This window comes from Pholcus phalangioides, unplaced genomic scaffold (assembly GCF_987345545.1).
Source record: "Pholcus phalangioides strain wild (caught in Gottingen) unplaced genomic scaffold, Ppha-v1.0 ptg000013l_1, whole genome shotgun sequence".
Taxonomy (NCBI): Eukaryota; Metazoa; Arthropoda; class Arachnida; order Araneae; family Pholcidae; genus Pholcus; species Pholcus phalangioides.
The window spans coordinates 38634912-38648243 of NW_028301606.1; the positions used below are offsets into that span (position 1 = coordinate 38634912).

The window sequence follows — 13332 nt, forward strand, 5'->3', positions numbered from 1 at the left end:
AATGATATGCATTAATAAATAATAACACAATCTATGGGAAAGCTATACCAACAGAAAAATACAAAAAAATATTCATAATTTTCAACGCATAACAATATGTAAATATTTCTGATACAAAATAAGATACATTAATTCTAAAATTCACGCATCACATTTCTCCTATTAAATAAAAATGCATTTCACTTAATATTCAACAGTGGCTAAACAAATTTCTAACACAGAGCACGACATCAAAATTCTTTAGATTAAATGCAGGAGGTTTTGCTAGAAAACACTGTCAATATCTACAAACGCGACAGCACATTTGTGTGTATATTCCTGCATATAATCTATATGAGCTATTAAATTAAAACATAGACAGAGTTCTGGAAAAAATGCAAATAAAAGATGGAGAGAAATGGCAGCAATGCATGGGAGTTTGAACTTTTTAGTAAAATCACAGAACCTGGTCACTGTGACACATGTTAGCACAGTTCTTTGATGACAACGTAAGGCTGTTGTATGTCAGCGCCATGGTCAAGGCAGAAAATATTATGACAACTTACAGAAAACCAACAATCATCAAAAACAGGCATTTCTAGGAATTGTAAATTGTGCTTGTGTTTTAAGGTAGTGCACTCCTCTCTTGTGTTGCCAATACAACTGTGTGGCTTTTTTTCGGGGTGGGGAGGGGTCATATGGATCCCCTGCCTAAAAGCTCCAGTGACTATTATGTCTTTGTTAAAGAAAGCTCGGAAATTTGTCCACTGATTAAATGGTTTGTGAATCTGTTTAACACTGAGCCATTTCTACTAAAACTTTCCTATAAAACATGGTGATTTAATTATATAAAAATATTTCAACATATGTGAATTAAAACTGTAATTGTTTTATGATAATCTGTGGAACAGCTTTTTTGTGCATAATTTTATTTCACGAAATTTAGGAAATGAAAATTCAGTTTCCTGATGATGCTGATTTGTTAAAAAAACGAATTATAGTTCCCAGATGCAAAAGTGTTAAGAAATGTTCAATTGTCTTCCTCCTTTGCAGAGGATGTAGAAAACTTGTTAACCTTTTCACTACCACATTATGAAAAATGAAATAATTATCATGTAATTTTTTTGTTAACAGTTCATTTCAGTTCTAATTCAGACTTAAAAACAAAAAGAAAAAAAAAATTAAAATTAGTACACAACAATTTAGATGACCTGGTACTTGAAAGTTTTGTCAGCACTACATATGCTTACGACGATACCAATTCAAAATATGTTGAATAATGTATAATAATGAATATTTATTTATTTTAGGACGAAGAAAGCCATAATTTGTTTTATATGCATTTGTTAAGCAACATTTTCTAAAAAAATTATACAAAAGTATAAAACCTGAAATTCAGATTTTTAACCAATCCGTGTCGAGTTGTAGGCTGCATCGCATGTAGTATCACACTAGTGTGGAATGAACCTAAAACTGGCATTGGTAAGCTATAAAATAGCACATATAAAATGTAGTTTTCTAGTCATCAGTTTACGTTCCAATAGAACAATAGAACACGGAGCATTTCCACAAAACACTTTAACTAATTCTACGACTATTACGTATTTATTCACTTTGCTTCTGAAGCAATGCTGCTTACATTTTAAAACCATTCATGCTATGTACAGCTAAAATTCACTGAATGAAGTATGAGGCAGAAAAAAAGCATGTTGTCAAATCAATGTGCATTTACATGACTATTCATAAAGCATATTCTAAAACTGCCCACTTAAAGAACAGTAGCAGTTTTCAAACTTATTTTTCAAATTCAAAATGGATACACAATCAAGTTTCTGTCAATTAATGTGACAATGCAACAATTCTGAGGAAATAAATAACGAAACAGCATTCAAACAAGTCGACGGATTCATTGAATAATTTCTAAAACACAACTCCTACATATGCACAAGAAAACACTGTTTTTTCGAATACCTATGTTTTCTTCAAGCGTGAAGCTTGATTATTTGCAAAAATAAGATGAATAATCATGATTAGCAAATAAAACCTCAAGCTTTCATTTATACTTGGTATCAGTTTCTAGAGAACTAATGATGGCAGCTTAATGCGTCAAGACAAAAACGACAGCATCACTTTTTTTAGATATGGTCAATTAACATGTTCACTGGCACATATGCGCAAAAAAATATATGTGTGTGGGTTATCAACAGAAATATTTTAAGTTGGCAACGGAAAGAAAGATCTCGCAAATACTTATTTTTGGAAATGAAACATGTCGTCTTGTACAAATACCCATTTTAAATATCACCACTTTCCATGTATTGAAATTTCAATGAACACAAAACTATTTATGTAAAGGATATGAAAATTCATACATACAATAAAAGAAAACTTGTAAAATAATTTAACAAAAAAAGTTTTTCTATTCAATTTCTAAACCATGATATTTTGAAACATACATTCTGAGTGCCTGCACATGACAGATAATTGCCAAGGCATGAGTGCTCACTAATTGTAAACTTGATTTCATTATCAGACATACCAAAATAAACTAAAAGGTAAAGTAGATAAATTAAACAAATACATATATTACGTGAAAAAGACCTTTCACCAGGTTATTTCATCAATGACAGATCGTACGTCAAGAACAACCCGTAGGCTACATAACACCAATCTCACAAAAGTATATCACTGTCTTTATCGAGAAAACTCTAGTGTTCATTTATACCTTAAAAGAGGTGTGGCGAAATAAATAACCAAAAAAACTAAGGTGACAAACAATATGACAAGGAAGAACACTATCATAACTGCAGGCTGTATGTGATATATTCAATAATATATACCAACAATAGTGCTGCTGTTTATTCTGAACGTAAAGCACAAAACAAGTGTAACAGAAAACTCTGCACAACAAAATATTTATGGAAACCGATAAGTGTTAGTGAGATTAATTATAATGCTCTAAAGGTATGGGTGAAGTTTATATACTTCGTGACTTATTCTAGTGTAAACAATTCGTATTTGTGTAATATCTAATTATGTAACATCACACTTGTATTAAAGTGTAAAAAATAAACAATCACAGTGTTTGAAAAACAATCAAAGACAAATAACAGGTGAATAGATTAAAAAAATAAATTCCAATTGCATAAAAACTGATTTACATCAAAACAAATTATTGACAACTTGTCGTTTTTTCTCAGGAAAAGAACCAAAAGTTGAATAAAAGCAATATCAGAATATAAAAGTAAGAAAAGTGTTGCGTGATAGCACAGTACTTTTCAATTCTTGCAGAATGAGTAATAGTTTTTATGCTGAACAGCAGTAGCCAATAATTTACTCATCTTGACCAATACAAAACACGACTGCCAAGGAAGAAATGCCAAATTTCAAACAAAATCACCGTTTTTGACCTGAAAGTGTAAATTAAAGAATCAATTACATTTGGTTCATGAAAAAAGAAAAGTTATTGATGAATCAATTATATCAACATGAATAAATTTCACAAAAGTTGTAGATGGCCCTAGTGCATTGCTTGGCCAACGCTCCCACAAGGCAGTCAAAATGGTAATGTCTCTCTCTAGTAGAGGCGTATTTACAAGGTGGCTTTACAAAGTATGAAAGAATGGATACAAAGCGGAGATAGATGGGTGAAATTTGGGAAGAAAATTCACCGTTAAATTTTCTTTCTAAACTTCATCAATCCTCTCCGCTGAGTATCCAGTCTTTCATACTTTGTATAAACACAGAGAAGGGTGACATCGTTCATCTCTATATGTCGCCATCTGTGGGAATTATTGTCATTAAGAGCTACTAGTTGAGTCAGGAGGCTGTTCATGCACAATCCCATCCAGCATACATATACACTCTAAGGAAAGAAAATGTTTCTCTGTAGCTTAATGGTGGAGCTGCTGAGCATTCAGGTGGGCATTGTGCTGGACTCTCATCATGAGGATCCAGGTTCAAACTCCATTTATGCACAGTGGTGAAGTTAATTTTCTGCAGTTTTCCAACTTCGAAACGTGAATGCGAGCCAGTCTTCAATTTATATGAAAAAAAAAAGTCTCTCTGCAGAGAGCCTACAACACGATACTGACACAACATGAAAAATTACCAGCACAACTCTGACCACATAACTACATTTGGGCCGAGCGTAGACATACATACAAAAGCATGTTCTGACATGTAGGCCTACTGATTTGTAAGAAATCCTAAAGAGGAATAAATGAGGTGAATGTACAGTTAAGGTAGAAGTAGCTTAATACTAGAGGATCTTCCCAGATTTCGAGAGATTGGTGGTTAGATTTCCCCACAGAGAAACACAATTTTCTTTCCCGACTTCATCCATCTCTGCTTGGTGTGAACAGCAAAGAATCTTATCGTTTCTCTCTCGAGGGAGCTTCATAGCACATGCCACACCTCATTACAACGTTACACGATATAACGATAAATCTCTCTACAACAGAGGTCTTAAACCTTTGTCCAGTAGCGAGCAGTTCCTGTACTCATCATCAAACAGAGAGCACTCTTATGGCAAGTTTGAAGTGCGATTGCAAAAAATCAGAATGATTTCAGTCCTTGAATGCAATCTGTGCAAGGTGTTTGATTGGAAAGTTGATCACTTGATCGCGAGCAGGAAATAGGTCCTGAGAATTGAGCACTCTGGCCCCTTAAAGGAGTCTGCGGTGCTCGCGAGAAACGGGTTGAAGATGACCTGCTCTACAACAATATTTTTTAAAATCTTGTTTGGAATTGCTTGTAGTGTAATGTTAAACTGCTCTCAATACAATGGTATCTTTTACTATGATGAATCCCTCTATAACAATATTTTTTTAGATTTTTTAAAGCCACTAAAACAATAATTTTTTTTTTTTAAATTTGTTAAAAATCGCTTCAAGTTTTATTTTAACTTCATCACTTGTTGATCGCTACTTTCTGTGTAAGATACGAAAGAACAACACGGTAAAACTTTACAGGGGCAATGCATCTGACTGAATTTTATTAATAATCTAATCAATTACAACTTTTTCGGCAAATAAATACATAAAAGCACATTTTCCAGTGGTACTCAATTTCAAAAAGATGACAACAGCACAAATGTGATGATAATGCTGCTTCTAAATATAACGATAATCCCTCTACAACAATATTTTTTCTTGGTGTTTGCACAATATTGTTATATTGAGGTTGTACTGTATTGACAAATCATTTTTCTCACTGCCCACTGACCTTAGAAATCTTTCGATCACTGACATGCTTGCACAGTGTTTTTTGCAGGTGCTCCTGGGGCCTAAGGCTATTTCACCCCCTAATAATTTTTTTATGGGGCTGACTCTTCGAATAATTAGTGAATTGCAATGCAACACACCCACCTACATATGGGGGCTTGAGTGACAACTTTCAGCTGCCCTTCTCCCCCCCCCCCCCCATGTTGTCTGTGCTTCTGCTGTTTTGGTTATTCACGTGCTTGCACACTCTTTAGTTCCCTCGCTGACATAGCCCCTTGCTCTAAAGACTGAGAATTTATGGCTTTGCCACCCTTTAACATGCAGTTGCTTCGAACACGTTGCTGCAAAAACAGTTTTGCTGCCCTCTTCAATATTATGAGACAACATAATATTGAAGAGACAACATACATTAATATTGAATAACCTCTTCAATATTAAAAACACCTCTCCGAGGAGTTCTAGGAAGCAAAACAAGGCCGTAATAACACATGGGCATGCTGGGTAGCACAGGTTGTTTAGGAGCTTCACGTTAACACAACATATACAAAGCGAAATAATGTCTAATACATTGAAATAAGAATTTGAATCGTGTTGACTGAAACTTCAAGTCTGATATGACGATGGAGAAAAAAAAAAAGACTGACAGGGCTCTCGGGGAGGGAGGGCTTGGATATCGGTCTTATATCTCTCTAGTATTTAAAAATTTGAAATATTCTTGAAAAATCAATACAAGGAACCAGCTAATAATCATAGTCTGGGGTCCTGTCAAAAATCAAGGCCCCCATTTAAGATTGTGAGGGGCCACGGATTCCCTACCATGTGTATCTGTAATATCACCATATTTTTCATCAATAAAATGTCAAGTTCTGGCTTTTTAAATCGATAATCGTAAAAAAAATTATGCATAGAAAGTCAATGCAACAAAACCCAGTTTTACGGTCCCTAATATTTTGCAGCCCGGTCCCAATCAGTAATGACGCATTTACGGGCAAAAATATATACTCGAAGTATAATTTCTATTTCTTTCAGAAAGTTCTATAAAAATTTGATGAGTTCATTATTGATTTACTCTTAATGAACCTTAAATGCTCTAAGAGTTGAAAATTAGTGAATTTAGTTAAGGCTCAAAACTTACTGTTACCTATTCAGCTATTCACATCTCATTGAATCGGGTAAAATTATAAAATAACCTCAATTTGTTACTAAAATGTCTCTAATTTTGATTTAACACGGACGTTTTTGACTACCAACGACACTGCGTTGCCAGATCCTCAAAAAAATTTCTAGCCAAAATCATCATCAAAAAGTAACCAAGTAGTGTCTCACAAAATATCTTAACTTGTGCTGCCATCTAGGAAATTAAAACGAAATATTTTCATGAAAATGGTGGGAAGGCAGAAAAATGCGGGAAAGTGAAAGCAAAATACAGAGGTCGTGAGTTCAAAAACGGTAAAAATTCAAGATCAATCGACGAATTTTAAATAAATAAATAAAAAAACCCTTTTTTTTTCTTTTTCTTTTTTCTTTTTTTTGAATATTTTTCAAAATCTTTTAATAGATGGCAGCACAATTATGATATCTTGGTCTGTTTGATTGCTGTTTTATCTATCTGTTGATAGATAGCATCCCGATGCTATCTATCAACGTTATCTTCCAATATATTGGAAAATTATAATTTTGCAATATATTGCGAATAAAAATTAAGAAATATATTGCAAAATTAAATTAAATTTTTGTTATTCCTCCAACATATTTTTTACGGTACTTAAGAACAAACGTAGAACTTTGTTTAAGAGAATCTCTTGCATTTCGAAACGTTAAGAAAATTTTCTTGCGTCAAAATAGCAGAAAAATAGGTGAATGAAAAAATATTCTAATGCAGTTGAACCTCCCCTAACGGACACTCTCCGTTAACGGATACCTTCCGTTACCAGACACCTTTCTAATCCCGTGGAATAGGGCTTTAATGTATTTCACTCACCGTTAGCGGACAGTAAAATCAAGCAAACTCTAATTTATTAATTGTTGGTCATATCATAAAAAGAGAATTTATCTCATCGAACTAAGATTATTTTTAAACACAAGCTCGTATTAGTGATTATGATAGATCATATATCGATTAATTACTTAATAAACAGGATGGTGAATTCGAATGTTAATATATTGAGTTTATCAGGCCCGTCATTTTTAGGGGGAGGGGGGTCAAGAAGGCGGCCCCCGGCTTTTGAAAATGTACTAAAAATGGTATAGGCCTATATATATATACATTGAGTACATGTGGTTCCACCCCCCCCCCCCCAAGAAAAAGTTGAAATGACTGCCCTGGGTTTAGTTTGTTTATACGCATAAAAGAAAGCCAACATTTACAAGACACGTTGTTATGAACGTTTCATTTTCATCACACTCATTTTGATTCAATTTTTGTTGCAAAATATGTGTAGTGAACGTATCGTGTAATGTGTGTATGTGTGTGTGTGGGTGGGTAAAAATAATTAATTCGTTTAATGAAGAGAAGAAAGGTTATAAATTTTTTCATATTTATCAGACTTTCCAGCTGGATTTTTGCGAAAATTACGCATAATCGCCGGTAAAAGCGGATAAATAATGCGAAATTTAATTAAACTTTCTTTATCGAGACGATTGGTGATTATGCATATCCACCTGTGTGCATCACTTTTGGCGATATTCACCGAGATGGTTTAAACTATAGTCACAATTTTTTGGTAAGAGATCGACGCGGATTGGTTAAAAATCTGAATTTAACCAATACGTGTCGATCTCTTATCAAAAAATTGTGACTATAGTTTAAACTATCTCGGTGAATACCGCCCTTAAACACACACAGTAACATATACATTTTAACGTTAAAATGTATAGAAACCAATTGCGACCGAAGTCAAGCGTCTTATAAATGTGACAGTCGTATAAACGATGTTCTACCGTATATCGTACCTCCTCATTATAGGACATTCCCCTTTAGCGGACAAAATTTTTGGTCCTATTGGTGTCCGTTATCGAGAGGTTCTACTGTAATATTATTACAGTATTGATTTTACATAATACAAGGGTTTTTTTTTTGAATTGATTCCTCGGGGGTCTCCTTACATTTGTTTAAGTTGATTAATTTTAGCGAAGTTTCCCTGAAATAAGTCGGATCTGCATTTTACACAGGAATTGACGTGAGTTTTCTAAACAAAATCTATTGCAGTTTCTTCGTTTTGCGAAAGGGTGATTCAACATTTCACCCTTTAACGTTTCTTTCAACAATGGGGGTGCCAAAATGCATGGTCGCAACGGCTGACCAAGAATCTAGTTGCGGACCTGACGGGATGAGCTGCGAGAATTTTCTATTGGGATATTGAGTCAGGGTCGAATGAGAAATCGGAATCAAGTGCGTTAAGGTAATTGGAGCTTTGTACAAATTGTAATAAAAAATTAATTTACGTGTCTCTTCAGTTTCATAGTCTAGGTTAGTGGGAAATATTGCCCCTGGGGGTGATGGAAAGGTTCAGGGAGGTGATAGAAGCTACGGGTATAACATAGGACCCTATGGGTTAGCTTGAGTTGGCGGGCAATGAGGGGAAAAAAATCTGAAAGAGTCGATGGAACAAAAAGTTTGGGAAACTATGGCCTACGTTCATTGAGAACAAAAATTGATTAGCTACTTTCAACTCTGCGACAGAGCCTTGGTGTCTCGCGGGTGTCACTTTCAAAACTGAAAAAGGAGCCTTCAGTGGAATTGACTCGAGAATATACATTGGGAATAGCAAACTAAAATGGCCACATTTTGCGAGAATTTTACTTTTTCAATACATCATTTGTCCATCCATTTCCATTATCAGGGTTGCCAAGAGAAATTGAAACTCAAGTACGTGACACATTTACTCCCATCGAGCTGAAATCTTCGGGACACTGAGAAGTTTCATTGAGTTTTCTTTTTACATAAGGTACGTCATAGGCAATGAACAAAAAAGTTTGGGAAACTAAAGTTTAGACAACTGGCTTATACCAGGGCCATCTTAAGAGCATCATGGGCTCCCGGGCCAAGTGGTTTTTCTGGGGCCCTACCTGTAAATTCTAGAAAATTTCAACAGGATCTCATTTTTGTGAGGCCCTTCTTCTCTTGAGGTGCCCGGGTGGGTCCATGCGTTAAGACGGCACTGGATTATACGAAAATGAAGTTAGTTGTCGAAACTCTCGTCCCGTATTTGTCCAAAAGATTGTATTGTCAGTTGGTTAAAGGTTCAATAATCACTCACTTCTTTTGTAACTTCTTCGTGTCATATGATGGGATTCATGATATTTTGATTACTGTTGTCATTAGTAAAGGTGTCTGCGTAGTTACACATAAGCTTAAAAGTCATGTTTTTGAAGATACAGTAAATACAGAAAAAAAAAAACGAAGACAAAAAAGACCAACTAAAAACTTTTATTGAAACACACCGCATATTTTCTCATTCCAGCATGGCAGTCCCTTCGACGAAGTCCTTTTTAATAGTCAAGTTCTTTGCACTTACTGCAGTCCTGCATTTCGTCTTTGTATTCTTCTACTTGGAGAGTGAGCTCGAACACACCGAGGTTCTGTTTTATGATGGATGACGCTTGCTTCAAGATCAGGATAGGATTTTCCCCTTTATCTGTATGCGATAATGTAAATGATTAAAAGGTGAGCGTGTTTAGATTTGAACTGAACAGAACTAGAAAATTTTCAACTTTTTCTCCCTTGGAATGTAGTACTCGTTATTTCCAGGTTTGATCAGGGACTTCAGAAATATTTCCTACCTGTGGATACATGTCTTGAGATTCATATAGGAAATATGGATTTCTGAATCAATTCTGGAGGGAAGGTGCTCGGATAAGCTCTATAAATTTCCGTGGGCGCTCGACGCTACTGGGTTTGATCTCTGCAGGTGGCTCAGTGGGGGGGGGGGGGGGGGGGAGGTTCATCCATTCATTCAAATAGTGTCCAACTGTGGGTACCAAACAGTCTGAGTGTGTATCTAGTGCCGTGTTTTTGAATTTTCAGTGATGCCATCTATGAGTGAAGTGTATTGGTTGAATATTTGTACTATTGTAGGCCTTTTGTTCTCAGTGGCGAGACTTTTCAACAAGGAGATCGGCTTGCATTCTCGGCTCAAAATGGGAACAACAGAAAGCCAACTTCAGCCAACCACCACTGTGGCACTGGTGGGGTTTGAATCTCACAGTGCGAGTCCGTCACTATGACCACTCGACCACCAAAAAGTTCAAAAACCAGCGGCAAAAAGTTCAGTGTGGGTCGCGAGGAATGAATGCGAGTCGGCTTTCCCCTCTGAAAAAGCATTGTACTGACTGCATCAAATTATTACAACCACAAAAATTCAATGATATGTGTCGTTTCTTTTTCCTAAATTGGAAGATGGATGACAGCACTTCTCGACAACACACATAATTCCCATCTCAGACAGTTATAGATACACACAAAAACCATACTGTGACACTTCTCGTACCCCACCCCAAAGAACCAAGCATGGATCCAGGGCAATATGTCGGGGAGGGTGAATTTCAGGGAGTATAAAAGGCGTACGGTGAATATATGTCCCGTATTTTATGGGACAGAATCGTTATTTTCTACTTTACTTCTGTCTGTTAGGGGAGGAACGCTCGCCCCCATTCTGGATCCGTGCCTGCTAAGTACAGTTCTGCTTGAGATTCAAAATTCGTAGAGTTCAGATGGTTGGTGACCGCTGATATAGCCAACTTATCATTTCGACTCATAAATAAACACATTTGTATACCCACTAGTTTGAGTACAGCGAGGATTTGGTTTTGTATAATATTTTAGCCTTGCAACTGTATGTTGTATTTCAGCGCGTGTAGATGACATTCCTACTCAGATATTGGCATCGAAAAAATTCTCGAGAAGCCATTTCTAATAACAAAACATACCATAATAAAATATTTCCCATAATAAAACATACCGACTTCAAGAAATGAACTCTTGTGAAGTTGGTATGTTTAATGTCCTAGGGTACCTTTGTTTTTCACCTCATATTATCGATATTATACTGTTATTTTTATGCAAGTGATTCTTTCGTAATTGTTTATTTAGATTACAGATCAATGCGAATAACGCAACTCGATTTCGTTTCACTTCAGCTTTTTTTTTCAAATATGTCGTCATATTTTGCTGTCTTTAATTGAGGACACAGTCATACTCATGGCCCTCACATCCTGGAGCGGAGCCCCTAGGATGGGACTTTTGGCGGGCCCCCAGTCTAGACTTTTCACGGCCCCTTTATAGTGAATTTATGGCGTGAAAAAACAAAAAAAAAGATGAGAATCGTCCCGGGCCCTGTCAGCCTCCCTCTTGTGGGGGCCATGGTCATACTTCCTATTGATGTATTTTCAAAATCTCTTGGAATAGTCTTGGTGCAATTTCAACAAAATATCCTGATACCGAAATGGAATTCAAAGTGCATCAAGGGTTAAGCTAGCTTCCCCTTAAATATCTTTTGCTATTACCGTCACAAATGCTCTCAATTCATATCGTCACAATATTCGTCGGATTGCGAATATTAAGTAAGTTTATATACATGTTAAAATATGTAAAAAGTTTGAAATGTTTTTATTTATCAAACCGGAAATCATAGCAAATTTACGAATACTTCATATAATAGTCATACGTGCATAATTTAGAAATACAGTAAAGCCCCTCTTAACAGCCACCCCTCAGATGCTGTCACCTCCCCCCCCCCTTTTACAGCCAAGTAATAATTTCCTCTTATGTAATAAAAATTTGCATTTCAAACCTCTAATTAACTGTCACCCCGTCGTTTACGGACGAGTTATTTTGCCCCGCCAGTGATCGCAAACGACAGGTTTCACTGTATCCAAAAAATGTTGATATAATTCGATGGCATTTATAAATCTCACTCACCAATGACAATGTGCGCTGAAAGAGCCGTCTTATCCATGCTCAGAGACCATATCCGTAAATTATGAACTTTTATAATTCCTGGTATGGTTCGTAAAAGTTTCATTACTTCTTGGAAATTCATTCCTCTTGGCATTCCTGTAGTTTCGTAAGACAATTATAAGTGAAATTGGTATCCAATACATAATGAAGTTTTTGGAGAAAAAATTTAATCTTACTGAGGATAAATTTGATTACTAAAACAAGATTTTTTTCAATGAAAACAAAACAAAATTTTGGTTTTCTGAATTTTTTTTTAATGTACAGTAGAGCTTGATTAATTCGAATTTTGGATTATTCGAACTTTTACGACCACACCTTGAGTTTTCTACTTAACTTGATGTTAAATTTCTTGTTTAATTCAAAATTCCTTTGAATATTTTGGTTAATTCGAAGTTGGAAGGTAAGAAAATCGCGATTTTAGTATGAGCAAATTATTTAGTATGGCAGTTTGGGAAGTGCACAAGCTGTCAGACGGTGCTTCTCTCGATCAATTTGTCTTCTCTCTCTCTTGAATTTCTCTCAACTAACTTCATTATCCAGAGGGATATTGGCTTCTGACCAACTTGTTAAACAGTAGATATTCAAAAATAAAAGTTGGAAAATTATGATGTTTCTGAATTTAGGCGGACAATGGGTGTCGTTTTTTTAAACCTTAATTTCTGGCTCGAACAGCCATGCTAACATTCTGCTGCTGAGCAACGTGTAGGAAATTGTCGGGTCAGTCCTAGAGATGACCCCAGATTTTATAACAACTCGTAATAAAAAACGTGCACTTCTTTCTTCGAAAACGGCAACCTTTGCAAGTCAGAATTTAATTTGCTTTTCACGTTGGATTTATTGTTTAGAAACTGAGTTCTCGAAAAAATTACCTTTTTGTTTATCGGAAACCGGCAAAATCTACACGATCCAAATTTGTAAATCAATCTAAACGCCAAATTGTTTAGATGACTAGTGAGCAATTTCAAATTTTTGACCATTCGTATAGGAAAAAATTCAAAATTCTAATTTGTAAATTTTTAGTTTTATTCTGATAACGGAATGAATCGCAACATTGTTCAGCCGGAATGCATCGAAATTGTGTTGTTCACAAAATCTCTGGAAACAGATTTCTCAGAATAGTTTCTTCTAACAAATTCCGAGAATAGATTTCACTACTAGTATACAAATGAT

General features: G+C 35.5%; 1 protein-coding gene and 1 long non-coding RNA gene across 6 annotated transcripts in view; both read right to left on the reverse strand.

Moving 5' to 3' along the window:
* Positions 1–1013: 1013 nt before the first annotated feature.
* On the reverse strand, positions 1014–6462 carry LOC149079085 (uncharacterized). Its single transcript, XR_016193876.1, has 2 exons — positions 6346–6462; positions 1014–3389 (listed from the first exon to the last, which is right to left on the reverse strand). It is a non-coding gene; the product is annotated as an uncharacterized LOC149079085 (long non-coding RNA).
* A 3155-nt stretch (positions 6463–9617) lies between these two features.
* Positions 9618–13332, reverse strand: part of LOC149079086 (proton-coupled zinc antiporter SLC30A2-like) — a 41692-nt gene continuing 37977 nt past the window's right edge. For all 5 annotated transcript variants that reach the window (XM_089241373.1, XM_089241375.1, XM_089241374.1 and 2 more), the window contains 2 exons: positions 12124–12258; positions 9618–9841 (listed from right to left, as the gene is read on the reverse strand). In XM_089241373.1, coding sequence (XP_089097499.1) covers positions 9696–9841; positions 12124–12258 — 281 coding nt within the window. In that variant the 3' untranslated portion in view covers positions 9618–9695. The remainder of the gene's footprint in view (positions 9842–12123; positions 12259–13332) is intronic.